This window comes from Hemitrygon akajei, chromosome 5 (assembly GCF_048418815.1).
Source record: "Hemitrygon akajei chromosome 5, sHemAka1.3, whole genome shotgun sequence".
Taxonomy (NCBI): Eukaryota; Metazoa; Chordata; class Chondrichthyes; order Myliobatiformes; family Dasyatidae; genus Hemitrygon; species Hemitrygon akajei.
The window spans coordinates 40,744,292-40,767,760 of record NC_133128.1 but is presented as its reverse complement, the minus strand read 5'-3'; the positions used below and the strand labels follow the sequence as shown (position 1 = coordinate 40,767,760).

The window sequence follows — 23,469 nt, the reverse complement described above, 5'->3', positions numbered from 1 at the left end:
CTATGACTGGCGTCATGGCTGCAAGCTCACTTTCATGAACTTCAGTTTATTATTTGTGTATTTTTATTGTTTGCACGATTTGGGTTTCTGCACATTGGGTGTTTGACTGTCTTTTTTTTAAATAGGTTCTGTTGGGTTTCTTAGTTTTGTACTTGCCTGTAAGGAGACAAATCTCAAGACTGTATAATGTATACATACCTTGATAATAAATGTTCTTTGAAGTTTGAACTTTGCTGCTGGTTCAATTAATAGATAGAAATGTGAACAATCTGCTTATTGTTAAGAATACCTATAATATTCTGCATCTTTACTTGAATGTAAGCTTACACCATGACTGATTAATACTGCAGCTCCCAAGAACATTTAAACTCCCATTGCAATTTTTAGTTTATATGCAAATCAACAATAGCTGTTACAGCATCTGCACCTAAATCCTATCCTGTAGGTGTCTGGTGTTCTCCTGACACACTCAGCTCGCTCATAAAACAAATTTACTCATTTAACTCCTGTATAGTAAATGATTGAAGAAATTGCAAATCATGTCAACCCTGACTGGGTGATTTAAATTGTAGTTCAAGCCCACACAAGAAATTTGTCCGTTTATTCCAGCCTGATAGTGACTTACTGAGAGATTTGGACAAGTTGTCTTTTTGATTGGCATAAATCTATAGCTGTTTATATCTTGCAAATGAATATAAAATATTTCACTGTTTGACAGGGAGCTGATGGCTTCTCCTGGCCTTCACTGGCATGATTTATTTTACATTTCTGGATGCATTGCAAATAATAGTTTATTAACTAACTGTAGATTGACCAAGTGTTATCTAAACAAAAGCTCTATATTGAGATTCTACTGTTCACTGTCTTGTTTACCTATCACTGTTGTCCTCTTCATTACATTTAAACCCATGAGCCACAAATCGCTCTCCTAAAATTCTTTTACTCTAGCTTCTGCCTCATCATCAAAGACTTTTTTATTAAAGAAAATATACTTTATTCAAAAATAAAATTATGTACAATAAACCATTCAATGTCTCTCAATCCTTTACAAATGTTTCCATTACAGTCTTTACATTTCCACACTTTTAGCCACCCACGTGGCACTCTGTTGTTTCATACTTACATTCCATTGTTGAGGGGTAAACTCCCCGCCACCCTACCCCTCAACTCCCGCGGGAGAAGAACCCTAGACTGTGGTCCTTCCCCACCGGGCCCTTGCGGTGGCTGCACCGAGTTTGAGTGCATCCCTCAGCATGTACTCCTGCAGCCGAGAATGTGCCAGTCGGCAGTATTCTCCCACGGACATCTCCGCGTGCTGGTAGACCACTAAGTTTCGGGCCGACCACAGAGCGTCTTTCACCGAGTTGATGATCTGCCAGCAGCACCGGATGTTGGTCTCCGTGTGCGTCCCCGGGAACAGCCTGTAGATCAGAGAGTCCTCTGTTACGCAGCTGCTGGGGGTGAACCTCGACACAGCCCCTTCCATCCTCCTCCACACCTTCTCCGCGAATCCACAGTGTGCAAAGAGGTGGGTCACTGACCCCTCCTCACTGCAGTCCTCCCATGGGCAGCGGGGTGAAAAGAACCTTTGGGTCACTGAGTTCAGTGTCTGTCAGTTTATTTGCTGGTGCCGCCAGTTTCCTTGGGCAAAAGCACGGCCTGGATATTGGGTAGCACACTGCATCATCAAAGACTTGCAGAGAACAAGGAAAGCCTTTTCCTTTTTACGTAACATTTTCCTTAAACGTTGTTCTGTTGAGTACTTGTGGACAACCTCTCTAAATAATTGTTTGCGACATACACAAAATGCTAGAGGAACTCAGCAGGCCAGGCAGCATCGACTGAAAAGAGTAAATGTTTGATGTTCTGTGCCAAGACCCTTCACCAGGACTGGGGGAAAAAATGAGGCCAGTGTAGAAAGGTGTGGGGGAGGGAGGAAGAAGTAGTACAAGGCGGTAGGTGAAACTGGGGGAGGGGGTGAGGTAAAGATCTGGGACCTTGATAGGTGAAAGAGCTAAAGGGCTGGAGGAGGGGGAATCTGATAGGAGAGGGTAGAAGACCATGGAAGAAGGGGAAGGAGCAGGAGAACCAGAAGGAGGTGATGAGCGGGTAAAGAGATGAGGAGAGAGAGGGAAATGGTGAAGGGGGGTGGTAGGGCAATTACCAGAAGTTCAAGTAATTGATGTTTGAGCCATCAGCTTGGATCCACCCCGGCAGAATATAAGGTGTTGCTCCTTCAAACTGAGTGTGGCCTCATAGCAGCAGTAGAGGAGGCCGTGGACTGACATGTTGGAATGGGAAGTGGAATTGAAGTGAGTGGCCACCAGGAGATTCTCACATTCTCACAGCTTCCTGAACTATACCTCTTCCCACCCTGTCACTTGTAAAACTGCTATCCCCTTCTCTCAGTTCCTCCATCTCTGCCACATCTGTACTCAGAATGGGACTTTTCATGCCAGAACTAATGAGATGCCTGTCTTCAAAGAAAGGGACTTTCCTTCCTTCACCATCAATGTTGCTCTCACCTTATCCTCTTACCACCCCACCAGGGACAGGGTTCCTTTTGTCCTCACCTATCACCCAACTAGTCTCTGTCTCCAGCACAACTTCTGCCATCTCCAATGGGATCCCACCACCAAGCACATCTTTCCCTCCCCCCCCCCCCCCCCCCACCCACCTTCTGCAGCATTTTCTTTTCCATTCATCCCTCCCAACTGATCTCCCTCCTGGAACTTGTCCTTACAAGAAGAACAAGTGTCACACCAGCACCTACACCTCTTCCCTCACTACTTTTCAAGGCCCCAAACAATCCTTCCTGGGAGGTGACACTTCACATGTGAGTCTGTTGGGATCATCTACTATACCTGGTGCTCCTGGTGTGGTTTTCTGTATATCGGCGAGACCCGCCATAGACTGGGAGACCGCTCCACCAAGCACCTACACCCGGTCCTCCGGGAAAACGGGGATCTCCGAGTGGCCACCCATCTCAATTCCACTTCCCATTCCCATTCCGACCAGTCAGTCTGTGGCCTCCTCTGCTTCCTCAATGAGGCCACATTCAAATTGGAGGAGCAACACCTTGTATTCCATCTGTATAGCCTCCAACCTGATGGCATGAACATCGATTTCTCAATCTTCCAATATTTGCTCTGCCCTTCATGATTCTCCAATCCCGTGTCCCTCTCTCACCTCATCTCCTCCCTCTGGTGCTCCTCTCCTCCTTCCCTTTCTACCCTCTCCTATCCAATTCCCCCTTCTCCAGTCCTTTATCTCTTTTGCCAATCAACTTTCCAGATCCTCCTATCACCTACCACCTGGTACTTCTTCCTCCCCTGCCCCTGCTTTCTTACTCTGATTTCTCATCTTTTTTTCCAGTCCTGATGAAGGGTCTTGACTCAAAGTGTCAACTGTTTACTCTTTTCCACAGATGCTGCCTGGCCTGCTGAATTCCTCCAGCATTTTGTGTGCGTCGCTCGGATTTCTGGCATCTACAGATTTTCGCTTGTTTGTGATTCTAAATAATTGTTCTTTGGTTTATTATCCATTTGTGAAATATATTGTGACTTTTCTATGTTAGAAGTTCTAAATTGGGAAGGCAGTGACCACAGTGCAAATTTTCTTCTGTCCTACATGCAGGTGTCTGAAATATCGGTCTACGTGACCAATGTAGATGGAAGAGTACCTGTGAAGAAAAGTCCACGAAAAGCAAATAAGAGGCCCAAATTATCACGGAAATGTCGGTTTGGTGAAATGACCAAGTGTGTCTTTATAAACAAAAAAATAATCTTCCTTACTCTGATGGTTCTTGTTATTGTAATAATAACTTGGACTTTATTGTGGGTCTTTGTTTGTGAGTATTTCACTTATCTGTATCCAAAGGAAAATAAACTAAGTCGCTGAATGGTAGTGAATTAGCAGGCTGCTCAGGTCCAATTCTCTATTGACAGCAAATATGTTGAATTAAATCAAAGGTCATCAAAATATCCTTGATTGAGTTAAAACCTATGGTGGATTAAAGCATATAATCAATTGAAAGCATTAATTTTCAAGCTTAGCTGCTCAATTGAGAACTGGACGTTAGCTTAAATATCATGAGTTATAAGTTTGTGATCCTCTGTATTTATCATCTCTGGTTCAGCAATATTCGTCCTCCTTTATAATATTGACTTATTGTTACAGGAATTGAATTTGGTTACAAGTAAATTTCTTGAAGGTACAAAGAGTTAGACCCTCTCATGAACCAAACTGAAATTCTGCATCTTCCCTAGCACCTCCTTGATATTTCTTTGTGCAGATCAAGCCAAAGGTTGTAATCAATTAATTTGCTGTTTTATTATACAATAAAATTAATATAGATTCATAAAAATATGGGTGACGACTATTAGAGGAAGGTCATTAAGTCTGTGCCAACTCTTTCAAAGATCCATTGAATTTGTCCCAGATCTCTAGTCTTTCCCCATACTTTATAGGTTTTCTCCCCTTCATTCTAATTCTCTTAGGGAGTGAGTGAGTGAGATCTCTATTGGTTAGGGTCAACCATGGATTTTGCATCCTAGCTGTCTAGATACGCAAGCCTGGGCAGTACGATATGTAGATCAAGCTGTTGCCCATGTAGCAAGCTCTCCATCTCCATGCCTCTGATGAACCCAGAGGAATGGCGGAGACCAATACAGTTTGTTACCAACAACGTTGCAGGAATTGCCAACGTAGGACTCCAGCTCTGGATTTTCCCCTCGGGGTTTTCTCCCAAATCCTTCCCCACGAGTGGATAGCGGAGGTTTGAGATCTGAGTATTCCTTCTAGATGAGCTGCTAACCATGGCTGAGGGGCTCATCTTCCCGAAGCAACTGGTTTTAAGGTGGCAGTAATCTGCCTTTGCCCCTTCCCCTGTCAGTAGGTTCCACTGGGCTAAGTAGCTAAGCCACACGTGAAGGCCAGGAGCTGGACTTGGTTGTCAGAGACTATTTGAGGTGCACGCTATTGGGAGCATTTAATAGATAGTGGGAGCTTACCCTCATTACCAACCCCAGCTGTAACAACCTTAAAGAATCTCTCCTACTGAACTTGGATACTATTGACTATGAAGTTAAGGTTATGTTGGAGTACTGCATTCAGATCTGCGTGCCAACATTTGGGGTGATGGGAGACCCTGCAGTGAGCTTAGTATATCTTCTTGTGAATTACACCAGGCTAATAGACATTATAAGGAGGTTGCAGAGTGGGTTTACATTCGCTTGAGCATAAACACAATAATTCAAGTGCATAAGGTGATTAAACAAGTTGATAAGGTTGATGTACAGATATCATTTCATCTGCTGGCAGAGTGAAATTAATTGAGAAAGATCTTTGATTGAACTGGGACGTTTAATGAGGGGCTGCCTCACGAATCAGTCAAGACGTATTTAAACAGCTGAACTGGTTTGTGTGGCTTAATGACTTTTACCTAAACACTTGTTTCTGAACCCCTTGATTTTGAAGGCAGTTACATTGAAGAAGTTTGTTCAAGGGAGATGGCGCCTGCCATGGCAAGAGCAAGTGTTACTCATACAGTGTCCCAGGGAAGGCAGAAGAAGTCCTAAAGGATTGGAGAGTAGCAGAAGTTGTACTTTTGTTCAGGATAGGGAATAGGGATAATTATAAGCCAGTGATTTACAATATATAGACCCCACCTCAGTGGCAGGGAAGCTAGTGGAGGATACAAAGGGATACAATTTCTTTGCATTTGGAAAGGCAGGGTCATCTTGAGGACAGTCAGCATGGTTTAGTAACGTGATGCCTTACAAGCGTGATCAAGTTTTCTGAGGAGCTGACAAAGGATCTTGATGAGGATAAAGCAGTAGATGTTATCTACATGGACTATAGTAAGGCATTTGATAAGGTAATTCGATTCAGAAGATAAGGAAGATGAGGTCTTTATCAGAAAATAAAGGCACACAGGTGAATTGCAAGTGGATTTGGTACGGGGTTGCCAATAGAAGATAGAGAACAGGGGCAGAAGGCTGTTATTCTGGCTGGATGTCTGTGATCATTGATGATCCACAAGGATCGCTGATAGGACCTCTGTTTGTGATATGTATCACAGATTTGGATGAAAATGTAAATGCGTGGATTAGCAAGTTTGAGGATGACACACTTGATTGGTGGAGTTGCTGACAGTATGAAGGACTATCAGAGAGGATATTGGGATATAGATCTGTTATGAGTTAATTTTTTGAAGAAATAACAAGCAAAATAGACAAAGAAGAATCAGGGGATGTTATGTATTTGGATTTTCAGAAGGCCTTTGACATGAGGCTGCTAAACAACATAAGAACCCAGGGTATCATAGGAAAGACAGAGCATGAATAGAGCATTGACTGATTGGCAGGGGGTAAAGAATGGGAATAAAGGGAGGATTTTATGATTAGTTGCTAATGACTAGTGGCGTTTTGCAGGGGTCAGTGCGGGACCACTTCTTTTTACATTGTGTGTTAATGATTTGGATGACGGAATTGATGGTGTTGTAGCCAAGTTTGTGGACAATATGAAGATAGAAAGATAGGCAGGTAATGATGTGGAAGCAGAGAGTCTGCAGGACTTAGGCAGATTAGGAGAATGGGCAAAGGAGTGCCAGATGGAATACAGTGTCGGGAAGTGTATGGTCATGCAATTTGATAGAAGAAATAAATGGGGAAAAGTTCCCCATTTTCTCAATGTGGAAAAAAATTCAAAAATCCAAGGTGCAAAGGGGAGTCCTCATGCAGGATTCCCTAAAGGTTAATTTGCAAGCTGAGTTGGTGGTGTGGAAGGCAAATGCAATGTTAACATTTATTTTAAGAAGACTAGAATATAAAAGCAATTATGTATTGCTGAGACTTTATAAGGCATTGTGAGGCTTCACTTGGAGTATTGAGAGTAATTTTGAGCCCCTTGTCTAAGAAAGGATGTGCTGACATTGGAGAGGGTTCAAATGAGGTTCATAAAAATGATTCCAGGAATGAAAGGCTTATCTTATGAGGAGCATTTGATGGCTCTGGGCTTGTACTTGTTGTAATTCAGAAGAATGAAGAGGGATCTCATTGAAACCTATCGAATATTAAAAAACCTAGATAGAATGGATGTGGAGAAGATGTTTCCTATAGTTGGGGGAATCTAGGACTAGAAGGCACAACCTCAGAATACAGGATATTCCATTTAGAATGGAGATGAGGAGAAATTTCTTTAGCTAGAGGGTGGTGTGTCTGTGGAATTTGTTGGCGGCCAGGTCATTGGATTTAAGGCGGGCATTGATAGATTCCTGATAAGACAGGGTGTGAAAGATTATGAGGAGGAGGCAGGAGAATGAAGTTGAGAGGAAAATGGATCAGCCATGATAAAATGGCAGAGAAGGCTCTACATCTACTTTTTTTTAAGGATTATATGGGTCAGCACAACATGGAGGGCTGAAGGGCCTGTACTGTGCTGTAGTGTTCTATGGTTCTATGATTCTAAGGCTCAATGGGCTGAATGGCCTATCTGCACTATGTCTTATGGTTTTATGATCTTACAGATATGGACAGAGAAGTGGCAGACAGAGTTTATTCCAGGCCAGTGTCAGGTGTTGCACTTTGGAAGGTCAAATGAAAGGAGAAGGTATAGAGTCGTTGGTAGACTTGTTAATAGCACTGAGGTACAGAGGGATCTTGGGGTCTAGGTCCATAGTTTGCTGAAAGTTGATAAGGTGGTAAAGAAAGTGAATGGCATGCTTGCCTTCACTGGTAGAGACATTAAATAGAAGAGTAAAGAATTCATGCTGTGGCTATATAAAACTGTAGTCAGACAGCACGGAGTATTTAGTGCATTTCTGGTCACCCCCTTATGGGAACGATGTGGAGGCTGTAGGGAGGGTGTAGAAGACATTTATCAACTTGCTGCTGTCGTGGTTACTTGAAATGACCAGGAGACGCAGACAATTCTTCGAGAAGTTTAAACCTTTATTTGCAAACAAAGGCTGAGGCAATCAATGAACTTGTCACTGAAAGCCCCCCGAGCTCCGGTGTACAGCATTCTTTATAGTAATTTCTTATCTCAGTTACATTTCGGTTTTATTAGCATACCCAATCAAGTTTTAATTGCATATCATCTATACATTAACTAATCAATCGCTCTTGCCTAGCTCTCGGTGCGCCACCAGTATTTCTTTCCAGTTCGCATCTTGGGCCTCATTCCTGGCCAAGGTTGTTTCTCAGTCAGCCTCCTTAACCTCCCTCACATTACATTCCTGCTCGTACCATCCTGTCCGCCACCGTTATCTCTAAATAAACAAAGGCTGAGTGTAATACATGGAGTACATTTCAGCTAATAGTGCGCTAGTTAAACAGGTGTTCTGTAATTGCCACAGTATGCAGCTAAGAGAGTACAAAGTATCTAGTTAAAACAATACATAGCAAAATGAGTCTAGTAAAATAATACATAGTAATATTCAGTACCTAGAAGTGATTACATAGTGATTACATAGTGTAGTAAATAGCTAGTACATAGTGATTATGTTTCAGGTATATATAATGATTATGTCAGGTATATTTCTCAATACTGCTTGGTTTGGGGGGTATGAGCTACAGGAAAGGTTGGACAAGTTTGTGTTTTTCTCCCTGGAGTGTCAGAGGCAGAGGGAAGACCAGATAGAGATTCTTAAAATTATGGGAGACGTAGATGTTGCAGACAGTCAGATACCTTTCCCCAGTGTGGAAATAGCAAGCACCAGAAAACATGCTTATAAGTGTAATGCCTTGGTTCACGTCTATACTGCTATACTGTAGGTATTTAATTTAGCAGTTCTGTAAGAGCAGTCTGTTCTGCTTTCAGCTTTTTGGGTTATTGTTGAAGATAAGGGATGATGAGGAACGTGTGCCATCCAATTAGGACCGAGATTGCTGCGGCCACAATGTAGAGTACTAACCAGGGCATTACACAAGGCTAAAGGGATGAAGTTTAAAGGTGATGTGTGTGGCAATTTTTTTTAATGCAGAAGGCGCTAGATGCCTGGAATAGGTTACCAGGGGTAGTAGTGGTCTAGTTCATGAAGGTTTTAGATACATGAATATGAAGGGAATGGAGGGATAGGGATGATGCACAGGAGAAGGACATTTATATAAATTGGCCTCAAGATTAGCACAATATTATCAGCCTAATGGCATGTTCAGTGCGGTACTGTTTTACGCTCTATGGAACTGCCTGTTCTTCATCTCACTTTTATTTGGCTGGATCACAAGATGAAATTGGACTGGGAAGCACAATGAGCACTCCAATTGAACTTGAGTTCCTGTCGGCCAACTGGACCTCATTGAAATACTTAAATTAATGTCTGCTAATTCTGGTAACTGCCAGTCCATACTCTAGAAATTTAGCCAAACTTGTAAAGCATCAATGGGATTTGAATAGCTGTAGCTGACTTGCTCTAAAAAAAAGATTGAATGTTTTTGTAATTGTTGCTTGTGTCAAAGGAGTATATTTTTTTGTGTTCATTAAAATGTGTTAAAATATAATGTTTCTTCTACTGAGCAGTGAGAACTCAAAACAACAGTGCTTTATATTTTGCTGGATTATTCCGCATAGCTAATGTTGAATTTATACCTGAATATCGGAGAAAGGATTCCCCTGAATTTCTGCACATGGCAGATAAAGTTCAGCAAGTGGTAAGAAACTTTAATGTCACTATTTTGACTTGTGAACAAATACATCACAATCGATTTTCCACAAAAGCCATGTTTTCACAAAACAACAAGTTCTTTGACATTTATTGATTCAAACTTATTTACTTGAATACAAATTTATACAAAATACAATTGCTAGATTAAAACTCTGCTGTTAATACATGTTGTTTTACATATTGGTGGGGCATATTGGTGGGGCATATTGGTGGGTCCAGTGGGTACTCAACAGACATTCTTAATCTCCTGGCGAAGCACATAGAAAATGCAGCGAAAGCAGGATCTCCCAGTGGCCACACATTTTAATTCCATGTCCCATTCCAATTCTGATATGTCTATCCATGGCCTCCTCTACTGTCAGGATGAAGCGACACTCAGGTCGGAGGAACAACACCTTATATTCTGTCTAGGTAGCCTCCAACCTGATGGCATGAACATTGATTTCTCTAACTTCCATTAATGCCTCCCCTCTTCTTACCCCATCATTTATTTATTTATCTATCAATCTATTTATTATTTTCCCCTTTTTTTCTTCTTTTCTCTCTCTTTCCCTCTCACAATCACTCCTTGCCTGGTCTCCATCTCCCTCTGGTGCTCCCCTCCCCCTTTCTTTCTCCCCAGGCCTCCCGTCCCATGATCCTTTCCCTTCTCCAGCTCTGTATCCCTTTTGCCAATCACCTTTCCAGCTCTTAGCTTCATCCCTCCCCCTCCTGTCTTCTCCTATCATTTCGGATCTCCCCCTCCCCCTCCCACTTTCAAATCTCTTACTATTTCTTCTTTCAGTTAGTTCTGTCGAAGGGTCCTGGCCTGAAACGTCGACAGCGCTTCTTCCTATAGATGCTGCCTGGCCTGCTGCGTTCCACCAGCATTTTGTGTGTGTAGAGAATGAAGATTCTTTTTCCATATGTCCTAACCCTGAATTAGAATCCTGCAGATTCTTGTGAGCCAAATCTTAGGCGTACAAAACCCATAGATGGATATCACACACGTTGATTGGGGGAAGAACGAACTGTGCTTGTTGTTCCTTCCCCCTTTGCTTTCTCCTTTCAGTTTCATTGCTTATTCAACGTGGAAAGATTCCTCGCAAAGAAGATGCTGCCAGGCAACTTCCTTCATTGTTCCACCTTGTCAGCTTCACATGTCAATCCCAAGTATTTTCACAGAAAGTTTGAGGGTGTCCTTGTAACATTCCATTTCATCTCTTGGACCTCTCGATGCGAAGAAATGGAATTTGACCCAAAAACAGTAAAGTATCTTGAAATAATGCAATACCTAAGATAAATGGTATGACTGAATATAATAAAGGTCTAATAATATGACACCATAGCACCTTGGTGGAGCTATATGAGCATATTTTCTAGACTATTGCGTGTAACACCCATTAATATCCAAACACACATTTATTTCACCTTATTTTACGCTGAGTCCAGTGAACTTAAACAAAGGTGGAAAATACAAAAACATTGACCACCCTGACTCCAGCTGCAAACCTATCATTCTCTTGATCCCTGTTGTTTCAGACCCCCAGTCCCAGCTCCGTCTACACAGTGTGGACCCTGGCCCCGGCTGTGCTCTGCACTTTGTCTCTGGCTGCACAGCCTATTTACAGTGTGGATCCTGGCTCACATTAAGGACTAAACCTTTGGCCCAACATGCCTGTGCTAATCATGATGCTAATCTAACCTAATCCCTTCTTCCTACTCAGGGTCCATATTCCTCTATTTCCTGCATTTTCACATGTCTGTACAAATGATTCTTAAGTGTTGCTATTATATCTGTTCTGCCACCTTCCCTGGCAGGGCATACCTGTCTCCCACTGCTCCCATTGTAAATAAACTTGCTTTGCACATCTCCTTTAAACCTTCTCCCTCTCACATTAAAATTGTACCCTCTAGTAATTGACATTTTCTCTGGAAAATGATTCAGACTATCTACCCACTTCATGATTCTAGTAATTTTATATACCTTCATCAGGTTGCTTCTCAGTCCAGAGATAACAATCCAGTTTTGCCCAACTTCTTCTTGTAGCTTATACTCTACATTCCAAGCCAGGCAACACCTGGTTATGTTAAAAACAAACTGCTGGAGAAACAGAGTTATTCATTTACTTATTTAGTGATACAGTGCAGGGTAGGTTCTTTGAGCCACTCTGCCCCAAGAACCCCAAAACTCCAATTAACCCTATCTAACCGCAGGGCAATTCACAATGAATTCCACAAACTCATTATTCTCGGGCTAAAGAAATTCCTCCCCATCTCTGTTCTAAATGGACACCTCTCCACAGCAATTTTCTAGGTCATTCAATATTCAATAGGATTTAATGAAATATCCCCCTCATTCTTCTGAATCCCAGCGAGTACAGACCAAGAGCCTTCAAATGATCCTCATTCATTAACTTTTGCATTGCCGGAATAATCCTCATGAACCTCCGCTGGAGCTTCTCCAATGTCAGCACCTCTTTTCTTGGATAAGGGGCCCAAATGTGCAGTCTGAACAATGCCTTATAAAGCCTTAGCATCCTATCCTTATTCTTGTATTCCAGTCAAAATGAAGGCTAACATTACATTCCCCTTCCTTTCCACTGAGTCAGCCTCCAATTTAACCTTTACGGAATCAAGCAAAAGTACTCCCAAGTCTCTTTGCACCTCTGATTTTTGAAATTTCTCCCCATTTAGAAAATAGTCTACGCCTTTATACTTCTAACAAAAATGCATGATCATACACTTCCCTATGCTGTATTCCATCTGCCAATTGTTTGCCCATTCTCCTAATCTGTCTTTCTGCAAACTCCCTGCTTCCTCAATGTTACTTGCCCCTCTGCCTGTTGTCTGCAAACCTAGTCACAAAGCCATCAATTCCAGCATCCAAACCATTGAGTCGTAATGTGAAAGGAAGTAGTCCCCACACTAATCCCTGTGGAACACCTCTAGTCACCAGCAGCCAATATCAACTGACTCTTCTTTACCTATCCTGACTGTCATTTCCTCATAGAATTCCAAATGAGTTGTCAGGCAAGATTTCCCCTTAAGGAAACCATGCTGATGTTGGCCTATTTTATCATGTGTTTTCAAGTACCCCGAAACATCATCCTTAGTAATGGACTTCAACATCTTCCCCACCACTGAGGTAAAGGTAGCTAGCTTGTAGTTTTCTTTCTTTTGTGTCCTCCCCTTAAAGTGTGGAACGACATTTGCAATTTTCCAGTCCTCCGGAACCATTCCAGAATCTAATGATTCTGGAAAGTCATTATTAATGCCTTCACTATCTCTTCAGAACCCTGGGGTATAGTCGATCTGGTCCAGGTGATTTATCTACCTTCAGACCATTCAGCCTCCCATGCACCTTCATCTACACTCACTTCTGCCCCTAACACTCTTGAATTTCTGCCATACTGCTAAGGTCATCCAGTGAAAACTGACGCAAAATATATTAAATTCATTTGCCACAATTTTGAACCTCATTTCTGCCCTTCCAGTGTCATTTTCCACTCTTGTCTCCCTTTTACTCTTTATATATCTGAAAAACTTTTGGCATCCTCTTTGATATTATTGGCTAGCTACCTTCATACTTCTTTTCTCTCCTTATGGCTTCTTTTTTAGATGCCTTCTGTTGCTTTTCAAAAGCTTCCCAATCCTTGAACTTCCCATTAATTTTTTGTGATATTAAATGCCCTCCCTTTTGCCTTCATGCTGTCTTTGACTTCTCTGGTCAGCTAAGGTTACGTGGTTACATGATCTTCCCTTTAGAGTACTTCATCTTTGAGACATATCTATTCTGTGCCTTTGAATTGTCCCCAGAAACTCCAGCCATTGCTGTACTTTCTCTCATCACTGCTAGCATCCCGTTTCAATCTACTCTGGCCAGCTCCTCTCTTATGCTTCTGTAATTCCCTTTACTCCACTGTAATACTGTTACATCTCCATCTCAGATTGCAGGGTAATGATCACTGCCTTCTATGGGTTACTTTACCTTAAGCTCCCTATTCATATTTGGTTCATTACATAACACCCAATCCAGAATTGCCTTTCCTCTAGTGGGCTCAACCACAAACTGCTTTAAACAGCCATCTCATAGGCATTCTACCATTTCTCTCTCTTAGGATCCAGCACCAACTTGATTTTCCCAATCTAGCAGCATATTGAAATCCCTCATGACTATTGTAACATTACCCTTTTCACAAAACTTTTCTACCTCCCATTGTAATTTGTATCCCACATCCTGACTACTGTTCAGAGACCTGTATGTATCATCCATCAGGGTCTTTTTATCCTTGCAGTTTCTTAACTTTCCCCACAAGGGCTCTTTAACTTCTGATCCTATGTTACCTCTTTCTAATGAATTGATTTCATTTTTTATCAACAGAACCAAATCCACCCCCTCTGCCTACCTGCCTGTTTTTGAAATAATTTTGAAATAATGTGTATCCTTGAATGTTCAGCTCCCAACTTCGATCTCATTTCAGCCACGACTTAGCAATGTCCACATCATACCTACCAATGTCTAGCTGCACATCTGCCTTATTCCGTATATTGTGATCTTTAAATGTAATGCCTTCAGTCCTGTGTTCCTCGCCCTTTCTGATTTTTCCCTGACTGCAGATTTTCCCCCTATCATCTGCCTGTCTTTCCTCACACAAGGTTCCAAAAGGCCCCTTTTGACAAAGTCTTCCTTGAAAGGCTTGTCCGGAAAGTTAATTGCACAAGATCCAGGGAGAGCTAGCTAAATGGATACATAGTTGGCTTGATGACTTTCACTGTGAATTATAGGGACCTGGGAACTGTTGTAGAACATATGAACCTTGGGGTAAACATGTATAGATCCCTGAAAGTGGTGTCATGGGTGGACAGGGTACTGAAGGAAGTATTTGGCACACTGGCCTTCGATACTCAGGGCACTGAGTATAGGATTTGGGAAGTTATGTTGCAGTTGTACAAGACGCTAGTGAGGTTGAACCTGCAGTGTTGTGTAATTTTGATTGCCCTGTGATAGGAGCAATGCCATTAAGCAAGAAAGTGTGCAAAGAAGATTTATGAGAATGTTGACTGGGCATGAATTATATGGAGAGAATAGGCAGGCTAGCACTTTACTCTTCAGAACATAGGAGACCGAGGGATGATCTTATGGTGATGAATTAAATCATAATAGGTTTAGATTGGATGAATGCACATAGACTTTCTACAAGGGAAGGGGAACCAAAATCTAGGGGGCCATATATTTAAGGTGAGAGGGCAAAAATTTAAAAAGGTCCTGAGGGGCAACATCTTCACACTGAAGGACGAGGGGGGATCTTAATGAAAACTTTTTAATGTTGAAATGCCTGGACAGAGTAGGTGGAAAGAGTGTTTCACATGGTGGGAGAGTCTATGACAAGAAGGCGTAGCCTCAGGGTAGAGGGGCATCCATTCAAGGCAGAGATGCGGAGAAATTTCTTTAGCCAGAGGGTGGTGAATTTGTGGAAGTTGTTGCCACTTGCAGCTGTGGAGGTCGGGTCATTGGGTGTACTTAAGGCAGAGATTGTTAGGTTCTTGATTGGACATGGCATCAAAGGTTATGGGGAGAAGGCTGGGAAATGGGGTTGAGGAGAAGGAAAATAAAGGATCAGCCATGATTGAATAGTGGTGCAGACTCAATAAGCCAAAATGGCCTAATTCTACTTCTATGTCTTATGGTATATGGAATTAGGTGCCAGAGAAAGTGGTTGAGGCAGGTACAATAACAACATTTAAACTACACTTGAACAACAACATACATAGGAAAGGTTCAGGTGGATGTGGGCCAAACATGAGCAAATGGTTCTAGCTTAGATGAGCATCTTGATCAACACAGATGATTGGACTGATGAATCTGTTTCCATGCTTAGTTACTTTATAGCTTCTTCTATGGTGTTGACAAACGTGGACACAGCAGGTTTGAAGCAAATAGACTTTTTAAAGAATGAAACTTAGCCTCCACATTGTATGTATTTTAAGGTGCATGCCTTTTAAATTTAGTCAGTTTGTCCAAGTTCCCAATCTCTTACTGAAATCTAAGTGTCCTGTAGCAGAGCACACTCTACAGGTTCACATGATTGTAACCCATGCAGAAAGCTTCTATTACAATCAGAATGAGAATCAGGTTCATCATCACCGAGTAAAATGACATGAAAGTTGTTGTTTTGTAGCAGCAGCAGAGTGCAGAAGTATAAACATTACTGTGAATTAAAAATAAATAAATAGTGCAAAAAAGAAAAGGAATGATGAGGTAGTGTTCATGGGCCATTCAGGAATCTGAGGCAGAGGGGAAGAAGCTCTTCCTAAATCTTTGAGTGTGGTCTTCAGGCTCCTGTACCTGATTGTAGTAATGAGAAGAAGGCATGTCATAGATGTGGAGCAGCCTTAGTGTTGGGTGCTGCCCCTTGAGGCACCACCTTGTCTCGTTTTAACAAATAAGTTTAGTTTGCAAGCAAGAACTGGATCCAACTTTTTTATCATCCTTTTATCTCAATCAAATTTAAATGTAAGCAAACCAAGCCACTTGAAGATGTCCTCAATGGAAGGGAAGGTTGTGGCCATGAAGGATTTGGCTGAGTCAACAATCTTCTGCAGCCTCCTGTGCATTGGAGCCTCCACACCAGGCTGCGATACAATCCATCAGGAATGCTTTCTATTTTACATGTATTGAAATTTGTAAGAGTCCTCGGTCACATTATCAAATCTTCTCATACTCTTATAGAAGTAGGGCCATTGGTTTTGCCTTCTTCAAGATTGCATCAACGTGTTGGTTATAGATGTTGACACCCGGGAACCTGGATCTGGTCAGCCTTTCTACCGATGGCCCCTAAATGAAGACTGGTGTGTGTTCTCCTAACTTCCCATTCCTGAAGATCAGAATCAATTCCTTGGCCTTATTGGTGTTGAGTGCCAAGGATGTTATTGTGCCACCACTTAACCAGCTGATCTATCTCACTCCTTTGTCATCACCATCAGATTTAATGCAATGAAAATTACACCATTAATATGCAAAATCTGAACCCACATTATCTTGCCAGGGAAGGATTAGTGTGTGTCGGCTGCACTGAACTGTTTTACCTATTAACCCATTTTACTGTTTGGAATGACTAAACAGTACCGTTTTCAAGCTTGCGCTCAGAACATTAATGATAAAATATAGCAAACTATTTCAAGGAGTACACAGTGACGTGAGTGTATCTGGATTTCTGAAAAGTCAGTGTAATCTACTCTCTCACAAGTCAATTGCGTTTCTATAATTAACCTTTTACTCATTTAATATGAAAGTTTTGTGTTTTGTTTGATTTAGGGATTGACAGCTTTGTCACAAATTGCATAGAACAACTGCTTTGATGTTTGATGCAATTTTTCATCATAGATACCTAAATTAAAAAGTATAATCTTTGTTTCTGTTTTACACTTAAAGATTGTACTTTCCTTTTCTTCCAGATTAATAATGTTTATCAAAAATCACTTTTCTCCAAGTTATACAAGCAATCGACCATTTCTGTCTTAAGGTATTGTATTTCAATGTGTGTCCTCAGGAAGGATCAAAGGCTAATATTCTGGAATTTGCATGTAGTTGCCTAGACTTACTGTCTTTCAAATAAAAATGAGTGAAGCCTGTGGGTACAGAGGTACCTCTGGAAAATGGAAGGTTACAGGAAAATTGCTTTCTTAATGACACTAACACTATTGTTGATCTTGGTTTCCTTTGAGGCTGATTAGGGTTAACATTGATAGAATATTTCCATCACCAAGATGCTTTTCTAAACTTTTGTTCCTGGTATTGAGAAGTTCAAAGATGGTTTACAATAATCTGTTAAACAATAGCTGGGTGTTGGGAAGGTTCCAGGCTAGATATTTGGAACGTTGAATCACATTTTTCTGACATCTCTTCTATATAGTCACTGTATTATGATAAACATGTTTTTACAAGTTATTCTAAATCTACTTTGTTTATGCCAGTTTATATAATAAAAATAGATTCTATGCTTTAACTGTTATCTGGAGTTCGTTTTACACTGTTGCTATTAATACTTTATTAATATTTCAAAACTAATTCACTTTTCACTGTAGGAAGTTTCCATATAAAATAAATTATTTAGCATATTGAAGATCAAAAAATTGCAGATGTTGGATATCTAAAATGAAAATAGAAAATGGTGAAAGTTTTCATTATATCAAGAAGCATCTGTGGATTTCAAAGTAAATTTATTATCCAAGTACATTTATGTCACCAATTACAACCCTGAAATTCATTTTCTTGCTGGCATACTAAATAAATTCATAATAGAATAATAACCATAATAGAATCAATGAAAGGCTGCACCAACTTAGGCATTCAACCAGTGTAAAAAAGGCAACAAACTGCAAAAAAAGAGAAATAATAATAATAAATGAACAATAAATATGAAGAACATGAGATGAGGAATCTCTGAATGTGAGTCCAAGGGTTGTGGGATCATTTCAATGAATGGGAAGTTGATTGAAGTTTTCCCCTTGGGTATATATGACTGAAGGTTGAGGGGCAATAATTATTCTGATTTGGAGGTGTAAGTCCTGAGGCTCCTGTACCACCTTCCTGATGGCATTAGGGATATGAGAGCATGGCCTGGATGGTGAGGTTCCCTGATGATGGATGGTGCTTTCCTGCAACAAAGCTTGGTGTAGATGTAGGGGAGCTTTACCCATGAAGAACAGGGTGTGTCCACCACCCTTAGTAGGATTTTCCATTCAAGTGTTTCCATATCAGGCTGTGATGCAGCCAGTCAATACACTTCCCACTTCACATCTATAGGTTTGTCATGCGAAATCTACACAAACTCTTAAGGAAATAGAGGCACTGCCGAGCTTTCTTCATAATTGTACTTACGTGCCAGGATAGGTTCTCCAAGATATTTAAATATCTTGAATCAAGGAATATCTTAAACCAAGAAATTTAAAGTTGCTGATCTTCTCCTCCTCTGATCCTCTGATGAGGTCTGACTTATGGACCTTTGGCTTCTTTCTTCTGAAGTCAATAATCAGCTCCTTGGTTTTGCTGATGTAACCCTTTCACTGTAGGCTCATACTGAGTTAGCAATTACTGTGAATACAAGCTAACAGCAACACAACTCTAAAATGCACAGAATTATTTCCAACAAGTAAATTCATCCAGGGCAAATATGATTCCGCTAAACACAATACATAAAAGGTTGAATGTCTCTTTAAGGGAAAATAAGACTGTTACATATATGAATACTGACACCCATGCAAATTTACTGTTCACCAGGAAGTAATAATTTAACTAACACAAGGATAAACTTAAATTAGAATTGTATTAACAAATATTTTTAACTATAACAAACAGAATAAAGAAAATGGGCCCATTACATATCCATTGGTCAATAGTGTTCAGATGTTGTTGGAGCTCATTGTTGTGTAGTCATCCCAGTTTGTTTCACTTTGGTTACTCATGGTACTGAACAAATCTGCCCAAAAACATATTCCAAGCAAAGCATAAATAAATATCCACATGACATCCAAGGACAAAGCATCAAACTTTCTCCAAGGTTTTGTGATAACTAGCTAACTAAAAGTTATCTGTATATTCTCTGTGAGGACCTCGTCTGCATGAAGATTTTCCCGACAGCAGTATCTGTCCTGCCAAGTGGGTTTTGTAGGTATTTCACTATGTTCCTCTGCTATGTTCATCGTCTGTTTCCATTTTCCTTCTTTCTCCTTCTCTGATCCCACACACACTCTCTCTCTCTCTAGAAAATGGCTACCCCTCCCTTTTTCCCATGCTCACTCTGGACTGTTCCCAAGATAAATCCTACTGGCTAACTCAACAAGCCTAACTTAGCGATCAACTGAATTTTTATTTGAAAGAGCAAAAATGAAATACTCAATTGTGTAACGTAATTAAAGGAACACATTGCATTTTGAGAAAACCTGCAGAAACTAAAATCCCCAACAGCATAACAGTATTGATACATGATGGTAAACCAGAGTGCTACACTGACATCAAGTGAGAGGTTATTTTAAAATGAGTTGGAGGTAGGACGATGCATGTGATTTGGCATATTGTTTACTGTATAGCCAGCAATGTCAGTTTCCTCAAACAGAATCCATATAAGTGGCAGAGGAAGTAAAGTCTACAGGAATTTCTCCAAATCACTGCATCCCGTTGAGCCACGTCTTTGTACAATATGCAGCCATAAACAAATTGCCTGAAAATGGACTTTCTATGCAGGGATGACTCCAGTAAAAGGCCAGTCCATGTCTTCCAAACCATAATCCAACCTGTGTCTCTTTTACAGTGATAACAACAATGGTGGTGTTCTTGTTTATTTCTGGATGGTCTTTGTGGTCCCAAATGTGAAGGCTTTGTTTGTGTGTGAAGACTGTGTCAGTGCTATCTTAAAGGACTCTATCCAGACGAGCCTCGTAAACCGCACTTCGGTTGGTTACCTCCATGGACTTCCTGTGGATCTGGACTCAATTGTTATTAATGGTATCTTTTCGGCTTTCTGTATACTGCAGTTATTGAATACTATATGTCACACAATATATTAGTGGCTCAGGATATGCAAAGGTAGTAGGGCCAAGACTGCCAGCAGCTGTCTTTATTACTGTGGAAAACAGGTGGCAAATTCTTGCTTCTATATATGTGCAGATAAACACAGAAATCCGGAAGTTTCCATTAAAGATGCCACTTCCGTAAGCCCCTTACATATAGAATCAAAATAAAAATAAAATAAAAATCAATTCATTATTTACATTGAGATGATCGATGCAAAATAATGAATAATTACCTTTCTTATATCATTTAAAGCATCTGATATTTTAAGGATGATCTATGCCATACCCTGTTAAATTTGTTTTATATATGAAATTTCACTTCCTCGGTTAAAATCAGCCGATTTTGGAAATATTGGAAATGATATTTACGGTTTTATTTAATATTTGCGGTTCACTGTAAATCTCACAAGTGTAAATCATTATTTCATTATCATGTACAATGATTTAAACAAAGACTATATTTCTTGTTTCTTGCATAAGAATTCTTTAATCTGACTGATCAGTCAAATTATAGACTGTCCAATGGTTGGGCATCAGGGATGATTTCTATAAGGTACTAAGTTGAAGCTAATGTTAGACTAGGGAAAGTCTGTGCTTTACAGCCTGTGAAATGTTGTAAGTACCTTTTGTTGGTTAACTGAAAGAGCATTTGCTTTGTTAATGACTACAAAATCTAGGCCTTCTCTTTCCTGCTAGCTGGAATCCGATATCAGATTTCCCAAATTATAGATCTGTGAGGTGTAAGTTCCAATTCACGCGTTCATATACTTACATGAGTGATCTCAATAAAAATAGTGTGGGAAACTTGAAGCATTCTTCCCAAGTTGCTTCATTCACTGTTTAGTAAAGCCACTGATTTGATTAATTAAACCCCTGTATTTAAAAAATTGGAAAAAAAAGCTTTAAATCAACTTGTGACATGTTGGTAATATTAAAGCCTTTTGGGGCATAATTTCCTAGTCGTTGTTTTTAATGAGTTCTTAAGAAACCCAGTTTGTTAAGTGTTTGGTTATATTAAACTCTGGAAATTATTTGGATGTGTGTGCAAGTCATATGGATGTTTAGTCAAAGATTAAATTCTCTGTCTACTTTTTTAATACCCCAGACAGCTTTTCCTCAGACGTAACATAATTTTTTATTTTTGTATTAATAGCTGGCCTTCGTTCAGATTATATTGCTACAGCTATGACAGGTAATAATTTTAAATTAATTTTAACCTTAAGCAAACATTGTGCAACCACACATAGGGGGTAATATTAAATAAAGAAAGACCTTATTTACAGAGCCCATTTTATACTCCTAAGTACTCGCAAAGCCCTTAAAAAAAAAAAGTGGAAGTGCTGGTCCGCCTTCCTCATGAACTGCATCTCTTTGCTGGGTCCAAAACAGGACATCTGAGGTATTAGTGCCAGGGAATCTGAAGCTCCGTCTGATCCAGCAATGAGAACTCACATGCATGCGTCTGTTGAAATATTGAACTATAACTTGTGTCTGCTCCCAATTAAACATTAAGTAACTTGATTTTTAATTTGCTACAAAGCATCAATCAATCAAGGTAGCCAATTAATCCAACAACCAGAACGTCTTTGGGATGTAGGAAGAAAGCAGATACAGGGAGAACATGCAAACCACACAGAAATAGCGCCGGAGGTTAGGACTGAATCTAGACCATGGAAGCTATCGGAGAGTTGGAGGAGGACAAAGAACTACACGCTGCGCTGCTGTGATGTCTGATCTAATATCAGGTTGTCTGGAACTTGAATCTGGGTACTCCTGGACAGCGTGAATCATGCTGGACTTCAGTTTGTTGTCCAAAGTTTAACCACAACATCATTGGCAGCCTTGACCTCAAGCACAACCCTAACCTTAAACAAGCTAACTAAAACTAAGCTTTTAGTTATTTGGCCGAATCAAAGGTGGTGAATCAGCATGTAGGAGGGAGTTTGAAAATCTGGCTGAGTGGTGCCACAACAGCAATCTCTCACTCAATGTCAGCAAGACCAAGGAGTTGATTATTGACTTCAGGAAGAGGAAACAGGAGGTCCGTGAGCCAGTCCTCATCAGGGTTCAGAGAAGAAGATGGTTAGCAACTTTAAACTCCTTGGTGTTTTCATTTCAGGGGATCTGTCCTGAGCCAAGCACATAAGTGCCGTTATGAAGAAAGCATAGCAGCTTAGAATTTTGTGAAGATTAACCATATTATTTACAGTAAAACTTTGACAAACTTCGATAGATATGTGGTGAATAGTTCACTGACGGGTTACATCATGGCCTGGTATGGAAGCACCAATGCCCTTGAATGGAAAATCCTATCAAAGGTAGGGGATATGGACCTGTCCATCTCGGGTAAAACCCTCCTCACTACTGAGCACATCTACATGGAGCACTATCACAAGAAAGCATCATACTTCATCAAGGACCCCCACCATCCTGGTCATGTTCTCTCCTACTGCTGCCAAAGGGAAGAAGGTACAGGAGCCTCAGGACCCACAGCACCAGATTCAGGAACAGTTATTAGCCCACAACCATCAGGCTCTTAAACCGGAGGGGATAACTTCATGAAAATTCACTTGCCCATCATTGAACTGCTCCCACAACCCATGGACTCACTTTCAATAATTCTACACTTACTTTCTCAATATTTATTGCTTATTTATTATTGTTATTTAGTTTTTTTCTCATTTTGTATTTGTACAATTTGTTGTCTTTTGCCCACTGGTTGTGGTCTGCCCTCTTGAGAGCAGTCATTCATTGTGTTTCTTGTATTGACTGTGAATGCCCATTAGTAAATGAATCTCAAGGTTGTATATGGTGACTTGTCTGTACTTTGATAATAAATTTACTTCGAACATTTCAAACCGAATCATCAAGTTTGCTGATGATACAATGGTTGGCCTCGTCAACAAAGACAAGTCCATATAATGAGAGGGGGTAGAGCAACTGGTAGAATGGAGTGAGCACAACAACTGGAGTCTCAATATGGACATGACCAAATAAGCTGATTGTGGACTTTGTAGGCTGACCATTCCTCACTGCACATACACAGCTCTTCTCTGGAGAAAATTGGAAACACCAAGCTTCCCGGGGGGTTCCTGGAAAATGGACAATTTCACCTAATCTCTCAACGCCATCTCTTTGGTCAAGAAGGCACAGCTGCATCTCCACTCCCTGAGGAGAATGAAGCAAGTGAGGATTTGCCCCCACCTCCCGTACTAACCAATTTTTACAGGAGCACCATTGAGAGTGTC

General features: G+C 40.7%; 1 protein-coding gene across 1 annotated transcript in view; it reads left to right on the top strand.

Moving 5' to 3' along the window:
- Nucleotides 1–3,630: 3,630 nt before the first annotated feature.
- LOC140727203 (transmembrane protease serine 9-like) overlaps nucleotides 3,631–23,469 on the top strand; it is a 125,466-nt gene continuing 105,627 nt past the window's right edge. The window contains exons 1-5 of the mRNA XM_073044470.1: nucleotides 3,631–3,850; nucleotides 9,523–9,653; nucleotides 17,105–17,172; nucleotides 19,960–20,153; nucleotides 21,375–21,413. Coding sequence (XP_072900571.1) covers nucleotides 3,631–3,850; nucleotides 9,523–9,653; nucleotides 17,105–17,172; nucleotides 19,960–20,153; nucleotides 21,375–21,413 — 652 coding nt within the window. The remainder of the gene's footprint in view (nucleotides 3,851–9,522; nucleotides 9,654–17,104; nucleotides 17,173–19,959; nucleotides 20,154–21,374; nucleotides 21,414–23,469) is intronic.